The following is a 20,928-nucleotide window of genomic DNA, read 5'->3' as shown; positions in this document are numbered from 1 at the left end:
AGCAACCCCTCGTCGAGACTGGATGCGCTTTTGCACCGCTCCGCCAAGTCGGAGCGATCGAGGAACGGGACATGCATCCTCGGGACGCCTGTCAAACGCGGCCTCTAGGTACAGGCCCTTTTGAGGGTGCAGGAAAGGGGTCGATCTCGCTTGCTGCACAGTGCTGTGCCACCCTCTCCTTCGGCTGGGTTCTGTCCCTGCGAGGTTCCTGTCGCAGGGCAGCCAGGACTGGTTTTCCCCTCCATCGTCTCGGCTCCGCCCGGTGCCACTCACGCGTGTGGGAACCCCGCGTGGCTGCGAGACTGGGCAGGGGATGTGGGAGCGGGGCAGCGGGGTCTCGTCTCAGGGATTTGGGATTGCGGGGTTGCAGCCCCCCGATTTGTCGGGGACCCGCTCCACTGCCGCCCAGGCGACAACGATTCCCGGCGGGTCCCCTATTCCTGGTAGACACCGCTCAACCCCTACTCCACCGGCCGCGTGGACAGGCCAAGGGACCGGTCCGTCCCGGCTGTGGCATCTCTTACAGCTGGAGCTTTATGTAAGAAGCAGGAAAGGAGGAAGGAATAAACCTGGGAAACGGTGCGGGCAATTAAAGTGGGGACAGCAACTCTAAACTCCTCTGGGGCGTTGGTTTCGGGTCTTTTGTTAATTTCCAGGGGGAATATTTTCTTTCCTCCTGGAGCAGAGGCTGTCCAGAGCCAGGCACCTCGGGGAAGGGGCAGGTTCCCCGCGTCCCGCTTGCATCAGCCCTTGAGTTCCCCCAGGAGGCTTGGAGCTCGCACCCGCGACTCCTCGCTTTCTTCCGATATTGCCCCGGCGAGCCCGAACGAAATCCCTTCCCCTCCTTCTTGTATTGCCGCCAGGTGAGCAGCGCGGGTCAGCACCGGGACACTCTTCTCCGTGGCGTGTCCCTGATCTCGGGACAGAAGCTGCCCCGGCCGGGAACTGCACTGCCAGCAGCAGCAGCAGCAGAAAAGAAACAAAACACCGATCATGTCACGCTCTGCCCTTATGCCGTTAGCTGCAGAAACATATGCTCAAATATGTAAGAGTAGTCTAGATTTTTCTCTGCAAATATTTTTACCACATCCAAAGATAATATTTCAACAGAAGAATCAAGCCCCGCAGGCTACAGACAGGGCAGCTATATATAACCCGCTTGCTCACTCCGGCTCTCCGCGCATCGCTCGGGTTATGCAACCCCCATCGCGACGGTAGCCACCGGCGCGCCCCACGGCTCCACCCGCCCCGTCGGGGCACTTCCCCAGGATCTTGGTGCAGCTACCGGCCCGGTGGAACCGGCACCGGAGCGCGGACCGGGACCGGTACTGGTACCCGGGTCGGGCCGGGCCCGGCGGGGCGGACACGTCGCCTTGCCCCGCGCCGATGCGAAGGAAGGGCCCGGGGAAAGCCGCGGCGCTCCGAGGGGCCGGTAGCGGGCGGTGAGTAGCGCCTCGTCCTCGCCGGGGCAGGAGCGGGAACCCGGCGCGGCTCCCGGCCCAGACGGGCCGTGCAGGTGCTGCCGACGGAGCGGGCTCTCACACTGGGCTGGGCAGGAGTTCGCCTGCCGCCGTGCTCGTTGTTTTCCGTTTTCTCCGCTTTTTTTGGCGAAGGAAATGCTCGAACGCCAACGGGTGCTTTAGGGGTTTAGTGGCCCGGGGCTGGAGGGATCCCATGCGAGCGAAGCGGCCGGCGGTACCTGTGCCCGCAGCGCACCCTGACGTGCCCAGACCCCGCCCGTTGCGGTGGCTCGGACTGCGAGTCCCCGCGGCCACCGAGCCCCGGGCCCTGCGGTGCATGCGAGCTGGAGGAAGAGAGCAATCCCTTCTCTCGGTGCCGGACATCCGCAGCGTGACGCCGGGCTCGGCTCGGCTCGGCTCGGCTCGGCTCTTCCCTTCCCGTCGGCCGGCTCCTGGCGCCGTGATTGACACCGCCGGCCCCTCCGCCCGCCCCGCAGCACATCCCATCCCTCCCCGGCGGCCGCTCGCCGTGCCCGGGAGGCGGGGAAGGGCCTCCCCAGCCCTTTGACACCGTCTCGGCAGGAGTTTCGCTTCGCTTTCGCCGCCGCCGCCGCCGCTTCTGCAGGCAAACTCCCCCGGCTTCCATGTGACGCCTCCCAGCCACTGAATGGGGGAAAGCGTCTATAAGGGAGACACTTTCCCTACGTGCAGGAGAAAAGGAGGGGACGAGAGGGGCAGAAGCAGGAGGTGGTGGTTGAGGGGAAGGGAAGACAGAAAATAAATTAATAAATCGCAAGGAGCAAAGTTGGGGTGCGGGAGAAATTGAGACCCCGGAAAAGAAATAAGTGGGATTATTTATTTGTTGCCACCCCAGTCCCTCTCGCTGACAGAGCTCGGTCTGCCGTTGCGGTGCTCGGCGCTTGCTACAAAGGGCCCGGGGAAGTTTCTTGCTCCCCAACGCCCTTCCCGGGGGGGCAGAGGGTTTAGGTTGTTTTCTGTTGGAATTATGTTTTTTTAAGTTTCCCTTCCCCACCCGCCCCCCCCCGTCTGGAAGGAGGGGGTCTCGTTCGCACCTCCCTGGATGGTGTGGTAGAAAGGAGGGGAGTGAGGGGGTGGGAGGGGGGGCTCGTGGTGGGAGGCTGCCGCGGCTGCTGCTCCTGCATTGGTGTCTCCCCTATGGACGAAAACAGCCCTCTGTCTCCCAAGGCAAATGCTTTCAGTATCGCCTCTCTGATTTCAGTCGCCGCCGCCGAGCAAGCAGGGAAAGGAGCGCTGGAGGAGCGCCGCGGCGGCCGCAGCGCGCCCGCCCGCCCCGGCTGCCGCCCGCAGAAGATGCACTTCAGCACCGTCACCAGGGACATGGAAGGTGAGTGCCGCGCTCGGCCCCGCAGGACTGTGGGGACGGAACCACCGGCAACCGCGTATCGAAGGGTTTTTCGCTCGGCCCGGGCCGGCAGCCGGGCCAGGGGCAGCGCACAGAACGCGGCCTGCCCGCGGGCCGATCGGAGGGGGCTTTGCCGTTCGTCCCGGCATGCCTGGGCCCCTGTAGCCCTCCCTTAGAGAAAGGCATTGCCCGTGCCCCGGTAGGAGCTCTCGACGGCTCCGCCGCAGGGACCCGCGTCTTCTCGGAGGTGCTGAAGCATCCCCCGGCAGCGCCGGCCGTGCCCGGGGCAGCGGCAGGCCGGGGCTCGGCTCCCACCGGCTCTGCAGCCCTTGTCCGGCCTGGGGGCTGCGACGGAAATAACTCAAGAGACCCTCGGGACCTCGAGGAGTCCTTCAGCATCGGAGGGGACCCGAAGGAGCGGGCCGTTCCCCGGGGCGGCCTGTCATGCGCCGCAGGGCCCGCTCGGGCCGGCGGCCGAGGGCTGCTGAGCCGGGACGGTCCCGGTGCTTCTCGGCACGGACCCGGAGCTTTGCTCTGGTCCCAGCCTGTTCCCCCTCTCTCGTCCGGGGATGGAAGGAATAGGGCATTGCCAAACCAGATCTGACTTCCCCTGTCAGCCACAGCCCCGCGGCTCCAGAGCGAGGGACGTTACCTGCAGCAGCGTAGCTACACGGAAATAAGAGCCGGTTTTCTTTCTCTGAGATCCCCCACTCCTCTTTTTTTTTTTTCCCCCGTTTTTTGAATGGGGGGCTGAAAGGAGGGAGTTTGCTTTGTCCCAAGTGGTGTGTGGCGAGGGAGGCCTGCAGAGATAGCACGGGCTTTGCACCGCCGCGGCTCTTGGCAGACCTCTCATGTTTGCAAAGGAAAAAAAAAAAAAAAAAAAAAAAAGAAGAGGAAAAAAAAGGGGAGAAAAAAAAAAGAGCCGAAGCAGGCAGGCAGCGGGAGTAGCGAGCTCCCCGCCTGCCTCGGGGGGAGCGGGGCTGGGGCCAAGCAAAGCGGAAAGGGGGAGGCGCCCCGCTGGGCTGGGCGCGGGGCAGGAGAGGAGGCGGAGGGCACCCCGCGGAGCCGGTGCGGAGGCGGGGGCCGCGCGGAGCGGCGCGGAGCTGGGGGGAAAGCGGGAGCCGGAGCGGAGCCCTGACCGCCTGTTTTTGGAATGATTTCAGCTATCTCCAGCCCCTGGCTCACCCAGCTGTCCCATTTTTGCGATGTTGCAGCTTTCACGGCCAACAGCCTGAGCAGCCTGAACGCCTCCGGGGGGTACCACCTCTCCCCCTCCCCGGGGGACCCGTACGGACAGCATGAGCCGCCGCACTACGAACCCTGCACGGCTCAGCAGCACCCGCACCCGCCGCCCCAGCCTCAGCACGGCTACTCTTTCGGTGGGGCGGCGGCGGCCGCCGGGACCAACCCGCCGCCCCCAGGCCCCGAGCAGCCCGAGGGAGCCGGGGGAGCCGGTGCGGGGCCGGCCGCAGTCTCGGGCTGCTCCGCGGGGGCGGCCGCCGGGGCCAAGGCGCCGGTGAAGAAGAACCCGAAGGTAGCCAACGTGAGCGTTCAGCTAGAGATGAAGGCACTGTGGGACGAGTTCAACCAGCTGGGCACCGAGATGATCGTCACCAAGGCAGGCAGGTCAGTGCGGAGCTCCCGGGAGGCCCCGGCTCTCCAGCCGCTCCCTCCGTACCCGGGCACCCAGGCCAGTCGGGGTGGGGGAGTCCGGCCGTGAGCGGTTGAATTCGCAGTTTTGGGGGGAAATTGAAGCTGCCCAAGGGCGAGTCGCGGAGCGGCCTGGCCCAGCGGTCGCCGTCATTTGATCCTTGCGCTTCTCCTGGGGCGAAATCTGCGGGCTCTTGCGGCCCGAAGGCCTCGGTGCTGCGGAACAACGCGCGGCTGCTGCGGGCTGACGGCGAAGGCGTGCGGGGAATGGCAGGCAGGGCACTGGGTTTCACTCCCGCTGGAAAGGGCGCTGTGCTCCTCCGGGCGCCTTCGGCTGTGACCCCGCACGGGACTTAGATCCGTGTTTATGGAGCACAGTGCGTGCTCCCGGGGCGAACAGCAACGACACGGGGGACAGAAAAAATGAACATACAAAGCGTGCAAAACCTGCTAAATACATTCTTAGCACGGGCAGATCTTTTCCTTCCGGCGGAGACGCGAACAGACCCTAATTCTGCACCTTGAAGCGTGTTCCAGGGCTGTTGTATTTCCCGGTTAGCAAGTAACGAGCCTGGCTGAGCCCGGCTCCTCTCGGCTCTGCTCCGGCTACTGCGGCGCGGTTCCGGGGCCAGGACCCCGCTCCCGGCCAGGGAACAAAGAAAGCGGCTAATGCGATCGCGTTAGAAACGAGCGAAACATATGGGGGAAGAGGAGTCCCAATTGCAGTTGTTAGTTACTGCATTTAATGGAGATTCCCGAGAAGCGTCGCGGCCGCGGCGGCTCGGGCAGAACTGCGAAACTTTCCCCGCCAGGCTCCGGGCAGAGCTGCGAATTGTCCAGGCTTTGACTCTTCCCTTGGTTTAAAGCGATCCGGCGGCAGGGAGAAAAGAAAAACAAACAAATTAAGGAATCCCCCTTTGCTTGCTCTCAGTTCGCCCCGGGGCTGACTGCGGCGGGATGGCCGGGGGAGAGGGTCGGACTCCGCTCCGAACGGTCTGGCAAGAGCGGTGACCGCAGCCGTGCGCTCCCGCTCTCCCGCTAGCGATTTTGGGGGTCCCGAAGATACAAAAAATGAAATATGTGTACATGTACACAGTTGCTTTTTTTTCTTTCTTTTTCTTTTTTTTTTTTTAATTAGCGATTTCCTAAAATAATTACCGTGGTGCCCGGTGCAAAAGCAGCCGGCGCTGCGTTGCGGGACCCGGGTGGGATTTCCCGCAGACGGTGCCTGCCCCGGCGCCGGGTCGCACAGTCCGCTGTCTCCGGCCGCGGCCCCTGAGCCCGGCGCCGGGCTCGGCGTTGCTTTCCTTAGCGGAAAAGGTCGCTCAGGCTCCAGGCGGAGGCTCTCTACAAACAGGAGTTCACGATCTGGCTTTCTTAGCTCTCCCAGAAGAGTGAACAGATTGCAAATATGCAACTTCAAAAGGTTTCAGAAATTAACCAACTCGAATTGAATCGGGGGGTTTTCCCCCACCCTTTTCTTCGTTTACTTTATGACACTGTCGAATCTCCAGACAGGCGAGTAAAAACAGGAGAAAACGGGGTAAAACCAGCAGGAAAGGCTCGGGGAAGGCGCTGCAAAGCCTATTCTCTCCCAGCGCCTCTGGGCTGGTCCTGCTGTTTGTCTAGATGGGTCTTATCATCTCAGGTTGTTTGTTTTAAAACTAAGTTTTAAAACAAGAAACACCGGAATTGGAGCTAATGGGGGCTTTTACACGTTTAAAAATAATAATACCAGAGGGAGCGACTGAAAACGTCCTCCAGAGTTTGCTAAAGCTTTACAGAGAGGGAGACGCCGCCGCCCGATCCCGATGCAGCCCGGCAGTGCTGGGCCCGGTCTGGAAGAGCTCGGAGCCAGAGGCGCGCTGCCCTATCTCCCCTCCAAGGGGGACAGCGGCACAGAACAGCAGGTCCGGCCGTGCGCCCCGACAACAAGCCGGGGGCGGGGTGGGGGGGGGCTGTCTGTGTCTGGGTTTGATCGGGCTGTTTATTCAGGGGGGTTAGGACTTAGGTTTTTAAATGGCTGCAAACCCCGTTCTCGAAATATTGCAAACCCCTTCCCGAAATATTGCCCACCGTCGCTTGCTTGGTTTACTATGTAAAACGAAACGAAGGCATAACAAGCCCCGACGCCAGGGCACGTCTTCGGTGTGTCCCGCCGGGGAGCCGCGGGCCAGGCCCTGGCCCGGGTGTGTGCAGATGCAGGAGGGAGGGACGGATGGGCTTTCCCGGCCTCTTCCCTTAGCCCACCGCCGGTCGCATTTGTCCTTCAGCCCCTTGAAGGAATCATGCCCTCCCTGAGCGATCCGCGTTTCGCCTTAGCTTTGGGTCCCCGGGGGACGGCGCAGAGCAGAACCGGGGAGAGCAGCCGCGGGGGCTAACCTGCCCTGCTCGGGAGCCCTGGGCTCCTTTCTGCTTTCCTTTCGTCCCGAAAAGGTCGGGGAGCAGGAGCCCGACCGGGCCCTCGCAATCAAGTGGACTCGGGACAGGGCTTTCTAGGAGATCCCCGCTGCCCTCTAGTCCTTCCCCGCCGAGAGGTCTCCCGCTGCCCCCAGGGGCCACGCTGCTGCTGCAGCCACTGCTTTCGAACGGACGCAGTTTGGTGGGTACAGAAGCTGCACAAGTGAGAACTCGATCACCTTGTGTCGTTTGCAGGAGATCTTAGATGCCCCACGGGCTGCCCGAGACTCCCGAGGCTCTGTTCCGGGTTAGGGTATGGGTCTGCAGACAGGGTAATGCCTTGCATTTGCCTCCAGTCAGGTCAGCTAAAATGATGGGAAAACCACGGGGAAGAAATTCTTTTCACTTGATCTCTCCATAGCAAAGGCCGAGGATGCTCTAGTTCCCCCTGGCCTCTCCATTCCACCGCAGTGGGGCATTTGAGGTGTCTGATACAAACTGTCCCAGAGCCGGCAGGAGAGGCAGGACTGCCCCGGCTCGCCTTTGGGATGCTGCCGAGGGCTAGGGAACACGGCAGACACTCTCTCCATGCAGCTTGGGTGTATGTACCTCTTCCTCTGGCCGATGGTTTCTGCGAGGGGACTTGTCATCGCAACCGGGCAGGTATCAAAGCAGCTGGAGGGGAAGGGACCTGCGCTGCCTCCTCAGGGCTCCCCGCTGTCCTCAACTTAGCACTTCTGTCTCTCCTCTCTGTGCCAGGCGCATGTTCCCCACCTTCCAGGTGAAGATATTCGGGATGGACCCTATGGCTGACTACATGCTCCTCATGGATTTTGTCCCAGTGGACGACAAGCGATATCGGTAAGTAACAAATACCTAGCCTGTCCCTCGGTACTTAGAGCAGTAGGGATTGGTGGGTCGCTGCTCACCCCCTGCTCCTGCCCTCCGGGGGTTCGGGGATGTGCCGCTGGGCATGACACCTGTCGGTGCGAGACAGGGAGGGAACGCAGGATGTGGCTGACTTGGGGTCTCTTTCACACTCTTGCGAAGAGTCTGGGGCCAGGAGCGGCTGCACGGACCGCAGGACCCCCTCAGCCTTTGCACCAAAACTGTAGGCAGCCGGGGCCAGACCGACGTGGGCAGGAGGGCAGGTTTCCATAGGCACAGGGCAGGAGCTGCCTTGTCCTGCCCAGAAAACTCTCCTTGTCGCACTGCTACACGTCTCCACCGGCAAACACCCTTTGCCACTTAACAAAAATCCCCTCGGTACTCCTTCAGTGCTGTAGCCTCTCAGTGGGTGACCCGGAGCTGTGCCATGCCTGCTGGGGAACTTTTTTGGTGCTTGGGTGAAGAGAGTGGGTTTTGCTCTCTGGAAAGGCACACCAGCTACCCAAGCCACAAAACCCTGCCCTTGTTTCCAGCGGCAGTATAGGAAGACCTTGGAAACTGTCAATTCACAAGGCAGAGATGTGGTCTGGTTTGGAGCCCCTTTAATTTTAAGACAGTGAAAGGCACATTATGTATTTAGCTTTAGATCAGGACGCCGAGCAGGCAGCCCGCATAGGAATCACAGGGTTCGATATATAAATATTTAGACAGATATCCAAATTCTCAGGGCGTCCTAGAAATGTTTGCTTGTCAAGGGAAGTAGGATATATAACATCCAATTGAGTATATCTTTAAAAAGTAATGTTTCTGCTCAAGTCCAATGGTGTCTAATTCCCCCTGTGCAAACACTGGCTTTTAAAGTAAACACGTGTATAGAAGATTGGTTTCTCTGTTTTAAATGTTACTGTCGAATATGTACTTTGAAAGAATGAAAAAAGGCTGCTAAATTCTGAACCTGCTATTAATCTACACACAACTTTCCACTCTTCAATTAAAGCCAGAATATTACTGTATAGAGGGCTCTTTTTCACCCTTTTCTTTATAGGAAGGGGGAGCTTTTGTGGCTTCTCTCCCAAATCTACACGGGTAGCTATAAATTTCCTCCATGCTGCAGACTTCTCTCACGGCAGTTCCATCACCGACCTGACAAAATATTATATCCCCCCACCGCAGCAATTCTGGCTGCGGAAAAGGGCTCGTTCCTCTCGTGGCCGTAGGAAGCGGGAGTGATGGAGAGGCGGTGCTTCTCCCTCGGTGGCCCGGGGGGATCGTCCCGGGCCGGTCCTGCGGGGCCGTGGGTGCTGCAGCCCTTCGGGGCGCCGCTGCAGGGACGCAGGCGAGAGCTCCCCGGGCCGCGGCTGAGGGTGCCTTCCCCTCCTGCAGGTACGCCTTCCACAGTTCCTCCTGGCTGGTGGCCGGCAAAGCCGACCCCGCCACCCCCGGGAGAGTCCATTACCACCCGGACTCCCCAGCCAAAGGAGCGCAGTGGATGAAGCAGATCGTTTCCTTCGATAAGCTCAAACTGACCAACAATTTGCTGGATGACAACGGGCATGTAAGTGCTCCCGGGGGAAGATGTCCAACACGGGGCTGCACCGGGTGGGAACTCCCCGCGCCGTGATTTCCGTGGGGTGACCCTGCCCGCGCCCCTCCCGGGGGCTCCACACCCCGATTCTCTCGCAGCCCTGCGGCTGCCCCGGGCAGGGGAGCCGGCAGGGCCGTGGCTGCGCTCTCCTCTCTCCATGCTCCGCCTGGATCAGTTATTGTCTCCTTGCTCGTTTTATCATTCAGATCATTTTGAACTCCATGCACAGATACCAGCCGCGTTTTCACGTGGTCTACGTGGACCCCCGGAAAGACAGCGAGAAGTATGCCGAGGAGAACTTCAAAACTTTCGTCTTCGAGGAGACGCGTTTCACGGCAGTGACCGCCTACCAGAACCACCGGGTGAGGCAGCAGCGGAGCTCGGGGCAACCAAAAGCGGGGGTTGGGGTCGCCCCGGAGGTACCGCGGGTGCGGGTGCATCCGGCGCTGGCTCAGCTCCTTCGTCCGGCTCCCGGGTTGGAAGCCGGGCTGCGGGGGTGGCTGGGGGTATTCCCGCCTTCTCCTCCCCATCTGCTAAACCCATTCCGGGCAGCGCAAGGAACCCGATAGCTGGGGAGCTGCACCGAGCTGCATCGGTGTACGCCGAGGAAGCGACGTGGGCTCTAGCCCCATCGCCAGCTTCCCCGCGCCTGGGGGACCTCATTACCTATGTAAACCCGAGACAGGGGCTAGTGGGGAAACTGCAGGCTTCCCGCTGCGAAACGTCACTTACAATTTGTTTGGATAAATCTGCGATTTTATTGCCTTAAGTTCGTAGCTTTCTGTCCCTCCCCAGAATACAATTATATGTTAAAAACGAAACAAAACGAAACAAAACAAAACCAACCGCCCCCCGCCCCCCAGTCTGATGCGGATTTCTGGGCAGCAGTTAATCCAATTGCTCCTTTAAATCGCATCAGTGTAATGTGAAGAGCAGGAATCCCAGCAGTGAGTGCAAATACAATTTCATAGCGGGGGCTTTTCGGCGCTGCTCGGAACAGCCTCGCTCCGTGCCGATGCCACCCAGACCGGGACTGTGTCCCGGGGCTGTCCCTGAGCGGCCGGCGGCAGTGTCACCCTCTGCTTTGGCTCCGAGCAAATCGACCTGAGGTCTCTCCCGGGATGCTGCGGTCGGGCTGCACCTCACCCCGGTGGAGGCAGCGAGGCCAGAGCAAGGCTGTGCCTTTAAGGGACTCTGGAGTCCCTGCCCGGCTGGCATTTGCCTGATGGCTCCGGACAGCTGCTCTTTCTCTCCTGCTTTCTATCAGTTTGACCTCTAAGGCTGGAACTGTCACTAGGGGGCTTAAAGTTTGTTTTTCAACCCATTCCGGAAACTCACAATCACATACTTTATCCGTGGATTTGCTTAAATATAGAAAATGTCCTGCCTTCTCCCCGGCGAATTAAATAAATACATAAGTATGATTTATCCAGTGATTTGTCTTAGCTGCTCCAGTGGTGACCCATATAATGTGGCATTTTCTTATACAAGTGCATTTACTCAGCTTTTGCAGCTGACTCAGACTGCCTGTCCCTTCACCTTGAACTCCTATTAGGTAGCATATTAGCCCACATTTTCTAACAGAGGGAAAGCACACGTTTGTGATCTGTGGTAGAGAACACCCTGACTCCACCTGGACTCTCTCTGTTACACCAAGCACTGCTGAGTCCCAAAGCCTGCTCAGGGACACACTTGCTGTTTGGCCAGGGAGCTCTGTGTGCTGCTTTGAGACATTTTGTCACTTTTCCTTACAGATCACACAGCTGAAAATCGCCAGCAACCCTTTTGCCAAGGGATTTAGAGACTGTGACCCTGAGGACTGGTAAGGCTGTGCCTTTATTGATTATGGTTACACCCCACTCACCCTATTTTCACATGCATCTGCCCAGCTTACATTTGCTCAAGGCTTGCATGGAGGGAGACACTGTATTGGGCCCCGATTGCCAGCTGCCAGCTCACAGAGGCAATGCTCCAGTTGCTCATTCTCTTGGACCATCAGCTCTTTGTCACTTCTCCCTTTCCTCTTCCAGGCCCAGGAACCACAGGCCAGGGGCTCTTCCTCTCATGAGCGCTTTTGCCAGATCCCGGAACCCAGTCTCTTCCCCGGCCCACCAGAACGGGACAGAGAAAGGTGAGAGCCCCCAATGGCTAGACCAGCCCATCACGCAGGCCCTGTTGGCCTGCACGGCCCGTGCATGCATGCTTGGGGCCAGCCTTGCTCACCACGCTGGTGCACAGCCCCATTGCTAATGAGCTTTGTGCTAACACTAATTTTTTAAACAGACACACCTTCATAGCCTAATTCGTTCTTCCTCGGACTACAACACTTACTGTTGCTATGCTTAAAAAACTTTGCTGCTTTAAAAAACACTGCCCTTTGCCTTTAGAGTCCCATTTTCGACTTTTTGGCAACAGACTCAGCTTTTCAAGCAGGGATGCAGTGCTGGCCACAGGTTCCTTCCCGCGTTGCCCTTTTAATGCACCTCGGCAGTGCGCTCAGGGCCGACCCACTCCATTCAGGAGCTGCAGTCAGGTCGAACAGCACCTCTGCTCATTGACTGCTTTTCCATTACCCAGAGCAAACAACTGCAAAGACAACCGAAGGCCTTTCTTCCAACGCACTCCGGGCCTGCAAAATAAAGGGAAGTCTGTATTTGTTTAGTGTTACACAATTGCAAAAATGTCAGGCGTGCACCAGCTTGTCAGTCAACTCAGCTCCATTTATCGCAGTCAGAAGGTCCCGTCCCGCCAGTCTCGTTCCCGCCGCATGCCGCTGCTGCAAGCCCCGCTCGCAGCCCCGCTCTTCCCTTCGCGCGCCCCTCTCCCGTGTGTTCGGATGCGCGTCCCGCCGTCGCAGCCGCATTGACGCTGTTGCCCCCGCAGATGCTGCCGAGAGCCGGCGGGAGTTCGAGCGGGAGGCGGGCGGGACGGCGCTGCACCAGGCCGAGGCCGCGCACCAGCAGCTCATGTCCCGCGTGCTCAGCCCCGCGCTGCCGGGCGGAGGCGGCGGGCTGGTGCCGCTGGCCGGGGCGGGAGGCGGCCGGCCCAGCCCGCCGCACCACGAACTGCGCCTGGAGCCCTCCGCTTCGGAGCCGCTGCACCACCACCCCTACAAGTACCCGCCGGCGGCGGCCGCTGCCTACGACCACTACCTGGGGGCGAAGAGCCGGCCCGCACCCTATCCCCTCCCCAGCATCCGCGGGCACAGCTACCACCACCATCACCACCACCACATGAACGCGGCGGCCGCGGCGGCGGCGGCCGCCAACATGTACTCGCCGGCCGGGGCGCCCGCCGGCTACGACTACGGGCCCCGGTAACGGCGCACCGGCGGCACGAGAGACACCGCCCTCCCCCTTCCCGCCTTTCCCTCGCCTCCCGCCTTACGAGTGAGCTGATTGGCCAGCGCCATCTGATTGACAGCCGGATGGCCCAATCGCCGGCAGCCGGGCCCCGCCCAGCGCCCCGCCCCGCGGGGGCCGTGAGGGCGGCGGTGCCGGGAGATCCATCGCGGGGTGACCCGCGGCTGCACTTTGATAAATGAAGCCATATGTCCTTATCTCCCTGTTCCCCCGCGCCTCCGTTCGTGCCGGGCACCGAGGACCGTCGGGCGGCTGGGATGCGGTGGGTGGACGGGGAGGCGGCAGCGGTGAAGTGACTTGTTCCCTCACGGTCACCCACCCGCTCTTCTGACGGAGGTTTGGTGTTACCGCCGGTGTTGGCGGTGCCACGGGTGTTTCCTGACCACGGGAGCTGTCCGTGAGCACCGAGCAGGGGCTGTGGGGCCGGCCTGAGCCGTGAGCCGTCCTGCACATGCCGGTGTCCGTCTCTCCCGACCCGGGGCTCACCGAGGCCTCGTTCACAGGTGGCTCAGGTGGTTCTTTGAGGAGATTATTGGGAGAAGCAGAGTTTAGTTTAAGGGAACGCTTTGAATCCTCACTGCCAGAACAAATTTCCCACTTCTCCTCCAGCTCTGACCCACTTGTATTCACTGGGGTTAACTGGGATGCCTTATCCACAGCAGCATTTTCTGGAGCTGTTGAGAAGGGCCTGTGGCCAAGGGCACAGCCACGTGCAGCTGTGTTTGCATCTTGTTTTCCCAACAATAGATGCAAAGGTCTAGAAACCAGCCTGGGGGTGGGGGAATATCCACGGAGTTCAGGCTGTGTGTTTTCACCTGCTTCCCAGGCATCCTCACACAGTCCTGCCTTCCTGCATCCTTTCCCGAGCTCTTGAATGCTCTCCTATGGAGGTGCCTTTTAGAGGGACTTCAGGGGTTTTTATCTCAGACTGGCTCACCCTTTATATTTGGCTGACCCAAACTGCAGTAGTCCCAAAGCACCTATTCTGCACTACCTACTTGCTGCATCTTCTCTCTTAATGCTGGTAAGTACTTTTTTTATTTTTCCTGTAATATCTTCATTCAGTAGTCGTTCCTACTGTTAAAAAGATGGCCCTGTTCATCACAGTTTCTCCAGTGATGTGTTTTGAATAGTTGGCTTGTGTTTTTGTGGTTTTGTCAGATGCTCACCAAAGGCAGTCTCTTTGTGTTCAGAGAAGGTATTGAGCAGCTCCTCAGCTGTGTACAGTATTATGAACACTTTTCTGATTCTTCCACAACTCTATTGAAAGATGGGGGGTTATTTTTTTTAAAGTCATCTATTCATCCATGTTTGTGCATTTTCATTACAAGCCCTTTAAAACATGTTCTTTTCCTTGTGCAGGTGGCAGTGTTAATAGCAATGTTTATTTTGTCTCTGGCAGTGGGCTTTGGGCTTTCAAAACCTTTGTGGAAAGGTTTAAGAAGGGATACAGGCTACCATGAATATTTTATGTAATTTTTTTCTGTTAAAAAAATATATCTGGATCCATAAAAAAGACTTGTGCAAGAAACATGTATTTTATTTGACATTTGCAGTGAATTGTGAGATTCTTAATGTCTGACTAAACCATAACTAATGTTCTCAGAAAGGTTGATGTAAAATAGCCTTGTGCTTATTATTAGTCAGTGGGAAATGGTTCTCGGATGTGCTCTATTGCTATTGCTTTGCCGCTGTTATTTCAGAGTTTTCAGTATGATTTGTTATCTGTAAACTGATTAGTGCCAAAGCTTTGGTCAAACGTTTAATGAAGTTGTTATATTTATTATTTCCTTCAAAGATTATACAAACACTTTTTTCTTCTTGATAGTTGCAGCATAGGAAAAAAAGTGAAGACAACCAAAGAATCATATCTGCAAACAGTGTAGATACATGTAGATATTTGTAGATATATGTAGATAATCTTATTTCATTTAAATTGAAAAGACATTGGACAGTGACATTTATAAATATTTTTCCTCTTCTTTCTTTCCTTCATTTCTTGTTTGATTATTTGTGTATATTTGTCATTTTGTCTGCTCTTAAGTCGAAGCCTCCCCTACAAAATGAGGTCATTAAAATAAGGAGGGATCTTAGTCTGAACAAACAGTGGCTCTCCATAGGTGATTGCTCCTTCCCTTCTGTCCCTAGTTGCTGGAGGTGCCTGTGGTTGTGGGTATCTATCACAATACAACAGTTTGCAAGGTTGGGGTTCCCAGGTGAAAACAGATCTGTTTGTATTGGTAAGCACCTGTTTTCTTTAAACACACATAGAATGACCCAAGATGCCAGGACTAAACTGCGCCCTTCACAAAAGTGGCTCAAGGTCCTTGCCTTGACTGTAGGTATTTTAATTTTATGTTTGTTAGAAGAAGAGAAAACCACAGAACTTCAAGCTATGGCTTTGGGCAGTGAGCCCTCAGGATCACTAGTCTGTGTTCTGTCCTAAAGAACCACTACAGAAGTCCTGGGGCTGAATGGGAAGGAGACCATGCAACTGTGTCAAGGCTACAGTCTGAACTATGAAAATGGTATTTGTAACCTTGCTTTTAGGCCATCAACATGCAAGGTGCTCATATATGTTCACATGAAGCATGTTTGTCTATTTCACATCATATTTTAATCCTTAAATCAAGATTCCTCAGGGCTTTGACTGGTGTCCCTCCTTCCATAGCTATGTCTGTCTCACTGGGTGGGAGTGTTACAGATCTGGAAAGCAAAAAGGATTATTTTTCTATCACAGCAAAAAACCCACTTCCAACAAACAAAACCCCATAATGCTGCACGTTGGTTAGTAGAAGCCTTTTGAAAATCACAGAAAATCTGTGACACTTGAATGTCATTTTACGTGTCAGCCAGTTGGTCAGGATATATCATGTGTAGGCCATGCATTATCTGTGTATTGTAGATTCATTTGACAAATGACTTGTATGATTTGATTACATGTCTGCTTAAACTTCACTCAGTCCATGCTGTCACCGAGGTCCACAGCACATACTAAGAAAGAGGGTGGCAGCATTTCCAGGCAATAATTCCACTTGTGTTCACCTCAAGTCACACGAAGCACTGTGTATTTAAAAGCTGCTGTAAAACAGGCCCAAGTGTGAATGTTACAAGCTCTCTTTTTCTCTTCCAAATGGGGCTAGAGAATAAATTAGCCATGTGTCTATTTTCCAGAGGTACAGGCTGAATTTACTGATTGCTTCTGAGGTCTGAAAACCACATCACTTAGCTCAGTGGATAAATCCAGGATTAGGCACATGCAGGCAGAACAACGGCAGCCTTTGCTTAATCACTTAACCCAAACACTGGGGATAGCTCCAGAAATGGCTTTTTGTGTTGATTTTATTCTTTCCTTGCTAATGGATCTGACTAAATTCAATGTAGGATAGGAACATGGGGATGAAACTCCTGTGTATTTGTGGTGTTCATGCACACTGTTTTACACATTTCATAGATGTTCTCTTTAGTCTTTCCTCCTGTTCAGGAATTCTTCAGCTAGAATTGTGTAGGTAGTCCCCATCAGATGCCTCTCAGCATCCTGAGGTGTTGGCATCTCTTCAGTCAATGTCAAATACACATGGCCATGGCCAGGGGAGCAACTGCTTTGGCTTCCTTCCTGCTACAGTGTGTGGTAACAGTGGCTTGCAGAATAGAGAATGACCCAAGGACTGCAGTAAGCATAAAAAGGTGTTCTGCAGGCTGCTGGGGGACGGTGTTGGGTCTCCCACAAGCTACGAGTTTCCAGTGCATCCCTACAAGTAGCCATGGCTAGTGGGGCTACATGGCTCAGGGCCACCTCAGCTGGGACACTGTACTTCCTGCCAAACACTCCTTCTCTCCAGCAAGTGGATTTCAGCCTGTGATGCTGGATCCCTCACCGACGGGCAGTCGCACCTTGATTTGGACTGGAAGGAATAACAAAAGCAGCTTCACTCGAGCTGTGTAACTTTCTGCCTTGTAAAGGGATCACGGTGGCCACCGGAAACAAGTTAGGCACGCGCAGGTTAGGGTTGGGGGTGGAAGCTGGGCCCTGCTGCCCGAGGAGGCTGGAAGAGCAAATGTAACAGTACCTGCAAAGCAGTTTTCAGCACCATCAGCCAAAGAGCTCAAAAAGCTGCCGTGAGCCTGTTGAACACGGCTGGGCTGGAGGGTGTGTGCACATACAGGTGCTGGTTCTTTGTGCTTTGTCTGCTGTTGTACGATTTCCTGATGGGTTGAAACCAAACGTGGTTTTGCTGCAGCGCGTTGAGACCGCGGATGCTTCGGCCTGACCTGCCGTTTGTGGGGAACTGCCGGGGTGGGCAGGGACACCTCCAATGTGCCCCGAGGGTCACTTCGAGGGGTGCCTGCAGCTATCGCTGCCCCGCGGCCGCGGTGGAGGAGAAGGAAGGTGCTGCGCGCACCCCGGCCGGCCCTGCCTGAAGAGCCGGCTCCCTCCAGAGGGAAGAGCCGGGCATGGCACGCAGTGGATCCTGCACGCGCGGAAAATGAGAACTTCATCTGCCGGAGCTGGGAAATACGCAGTGTGAGAGGAAAATATAGATTTGGGGTTTAAAGCAAAGATTTGGTCTTTGAAACGCTGCTGGCATAAATAAGGAGGGGTAGTCACCTGTGAGTTACAATTTGAGGATACTCAACCAGCACTGGCTCAGCCGTTGCTCTAAGCTGGTGTTCTTAGGAGTCCAGTCTGCGAGTGTAGAGCGCTTGTGTGTGAATGCAACGTTTTTCTAAACATATGCATTTTGTTCTTCATTTAATCATTCCAATTCAGTTGATTGGTAAGATATATAATTTACACAGGTGTTTGACAAAACCAGGTGAAAGTGACTGTACCCAAAGATTTCTATTATTGCCATTATCATGAGCACAGCATGTGCATATAAAATGTGCTGTCTGTTACAGCGAGACACCCATTGTTGGTAGGAATCTAGATAGTGTATCAGAGGTTTGCAAATCTCAAAGAATAGTATTTCATACTTTCTTTTTCCTGCCCGGTATGTTGCACAAACAATCAATGCAAAAAGGAAGAGCTGGTTTTGAAGATATATGTTAATTTTGAAAAACACACCCGTGTCCCATATACACAATGTACGTACATGTACAAGTCTGCTCTCCAAAGGCCCACTGTCCTTCAGGAGGGCTGTGTAAAGTACTATGTGTGTTGCATATGCCAGAAAAAAATGCACTAATTCCCCCCATTAATAGAAATGACCTATTATAAATTTACCAAAGATACCATAGTTTTATAAATTGGCCACATATGTCTGTGTAATATATTTATTATATCACATTTCATAGCTTTTCTGTTTTATGAAATTCAGCCTTGAATTTGTCACATATGTTTTGCATATATGTGCAATAGTTGGCCAAGTATATCCAACTAAAGTATGATAAATGTGTTCTTTCCATATGGGAAATTAAATGTTTTTCCAGATTTAAAAAAAAAAGTTTATTAAGAGCAGCCTATACAAAATAATTACAATAAATCACTCACTTCTATTTAGCTTAAAATTATAAATTTGAGCTAGTAACAAAGTGTTTAAGAACAAGAGCCAGAAAAGTCACATTTAGGACCTAATTCTATAAGGAGATGGAGTAGCATAGACAGAAGAGACCATTCACATTTTCAAGGCTTGCTACTACATGTTGTGACATCCTTCCAGGCTGTAGAGCAGCTTCCATCTTCTGCTCCTAGAGCAACTGGAGCTGGTAAAGGACAACCTCCCCTCCCCTCTGTGACAGGGCACACTGTGTGTCTCTGCAAGACCTGTACCATCCCCTCCAGCCTGGCTTCTACAGCTCTGTGAACAGCTCTTAGTGGTCACTGGGAGATGGAGAAGGAAAGGCAATGTTTTCCTGCAGAGTACTCCTCCTCACTGAAGCTCCTCCTGGCTACCAACCAGTGGGTGCGTCAGTGGGCAGAACAGGACACCTCGGGTGCTCCTGCTGTGCTTGGAGTGCACAGGAATGACTGCACAGGTGCTCGGGGACTCAGACTGATGTCCTTGGGCTTTAAATTGCAAAAAAGGAGTGGAAAACCAAATAAACAACATATAAAACTTAAAGAAGCACCTCAGTGTGAGGTATTTGCACTATCAGTTTTGTCAGAGGTTTTAGCTTGGATGATGGGCAGGGACTCAGCATTTGTGTTTGCTTTGTTACTCCACTTGCTTCATGTTCCCATTGTTCCTCATTCCAGGGGGCAGATGGTTCCTCTTCTCTCGGTGCTTCGGTTTGTCTGCTTCAGCTGCCCTTTGTCTGGGGTGTGAGCTCCAACGGTGGGCAGCAAGAGCCAGCGCTGGGAGTGGAGGGGCTGCAGGCAAAGCCTTCCCGTTCCAGTCATTTGCAGAGGGCAGAGGAGGGGTGGGGCGAGGCGGCCCTTCTCCCAGGCTGGATCTATTTGAGCACTGCCTTACACATTTCTTTTATTTCAGCAAACATGAAGTGAGTCTTTCATTCTATTCCCTTTTCTGCTTGTTGTCAGCTACTTCAAACCAGATGGGCTCAAGAGATAAAACTATAAAGACTCAATGTCTCTATTTAGTGGGATGCCAAGTCTGCATGCCATCAAAATATCTGAGGCAAAAAAATCTGAACAGACAATACTTATTCTAAGTGTTATGTTAAGAGCAGCCTAGATGCTTTTCCATGAACACAAACAATGCATCCATGAATCACTGGGAGTTCGTATCAGCAATTTTTTTAATTGCCATCAGGACAAATGCCATGGCCACATTCTCAAAACGTCATGTTTAAAGTTATTACATAGACCCAGCTCACCCACCTCTTCTTACCTGTGTCAGAACATGTTTATAGCAAGCAGTGCCTTGGGTGCCTGCAAAATGTTCTTTTGCATGTGTAAGATGCCAGCGTTGAGGGGGAGAAAAATTGCTCACCATTTGAACATCCACACTGGATTCCCTGATCTGGACTTAATCAGGCTCAATCATTCTCCTGTAATGAGATAGTTCATACTCTGGGATGGTTCTTCTCCAGTGCATGTGGCTCTTTCAGGACCTCAGTCCCTCCTGCTGCTCTCCCATGTGGCACTGCAGCTTCTGGTTTTTTGACTCTTCATAGCGGAGAAATAAATATGCTCTCCTCTGCATGAACATGGGCTTATTCAGAGGTGTACGCTGTGGTCTACAGGATTTCCTAATGTAGCAACACCTTTAAAAAAAGATGCTGGGGAAGTAAAAGCAAATATGTCTGAGACTGAAATGAGCTGGTATATGAGTTTTAGAAGCCAGACCTATCACTGTATGGTTCCACCAGGTACTCTTCCTGCCATCTTTGTCCTTTTCCTATAAAGAATCTGGCTGCTGCTGGTGGTTTGCTGCAAAGCCCTTCATAATTTCCACAATCTTCATATCACCTAACTCAGAGAGACAAGTTGCTTCTTTGTTTCAATTTAACCACTCCCTCCCCTTTCTCCTCCTCTTACAAACCAAACTGCAAATCAAATTCCTCTGAGGTCAGAATAAAGCAGTACACAAAGCCCTGCGGATAGAATGTACAGATATAGTTAATATTATCATTAATCAGGTGAGCAAAACTTTCACAACAGAGAGATTATATTTTCACTTAACTGATACTGTGAGTTCCTTACATGAATTGTCAAGCCCCTCCCCCCCCCCCCCCAAGGATGATCTCAATTCTGGGTAGCTTTTGTCACATTATAAAAGAAACCTCCAGCATGCCCCAGAAGAGTAGGACGTGGACAAGCACAGCCAAGTTTACTTGGAAAAACTATAGTAGGGGGACCCAGGCTGGAATTTCAGAATACTACACAGCAGCAGAAACCTCCCTGCCTTCTTCCTTAGTCATGGCTGTCACTTGGTAGCACAGTGGTCATGCTTGAACATCACACTTTGTGTCTCAGCACTGCCGTAATATTGTCTAGTATTAATCCAGGCAGTCATGTGCCGTGTTTTATGTGATGATCCATACTTTCACACCACAGACACACAGCCAGAAAAGGAAACACATTGATTTAGCGCTCAGTAATCCTTGTTTAATCCCCAGACCTTTGGTTTACATCACTAACATGGCTCCTGCAGTAGTTAATGTTCTATCTTTGTTCTTGGCAGACTGAATTAAAGGAAAGATTTATTAATTTGTAAGTTGGCTTTGTAGATGCATCTTAAATATGTTAAAAACAAAAGCAGTCCAGAAGCCAGTGTTGACTTAACTACAAAA

The 20,928-nt window shown here is 54.2% G+C and overlaps 1 protein-coding gene across 3 annotated transcripts; it reads left to right on the top strand.

Annotated features, from left to right (window-relative positions):
- Positions 1-341: 341 nt before the first annotated feature.
- Positions 342-14,724, top strand: TBX1 (T-box transcription factor 1). Of its 3 annotated transcripts, XM_085075821.1 has the most exons (9): positions 342-1,442; positions 2,701-2,826; positions 4,008-4,470; positions 7,654-7,755; positions 9,166-9,337; positions 9,574-9,729; positions 11,122-11,189; positions 11,398-11,498; positions 12,251-14,724. In XM_085075821.1, exons 2-9 carry the CDS (start codon positions 2,793-2,795, stop codon positions 12,685-12,687), a joined length of 1,533 nt encoding a protein of 510 aa, XP_084931947.1. In that variant the 5' UTR covers positions 342-1,442; positions 2,701-2,792; the 3' UTR covers positions 12,688-14,724. The 3 variants fall into 3 exon arrangements, with proteins under 3 accessions (XP_084931947.1, XP_084931946.1, XP_084931945.1); XM_085075820.1 differs by lacking the exon at positions 342-1,442 and having other exon boundaries at positions 2,579-2,826; positions 4,059-4,470; XM_085075819.1 differs by lacking the exon at positions 342-1,442 and having other exon boundaries at positions 2,579-2,826.
- Positions 14,725-20,928: the final 6,204 nt, after the last annotated feature.

Source organism: Lichenostomus cassidix, chromosome 15 (genome assembly GCF_008360975.1).
Source record: "Lichenostomus cassidix isolate B80296 chromosome 15, HeHo_3.0, whole genome shotgun sequence".
NCBI classification, from domain to species: Eukaryota; Metazoa; Chordata; class Aves; order Passeriformes; family Meliphagidae; genus Lichenostomus; species Lichenostomus cassidix.
Note: the sequence above shows the minus strand (reverse complement) of the source record. Positions and strands in the feature narration are given on the sequence as shown.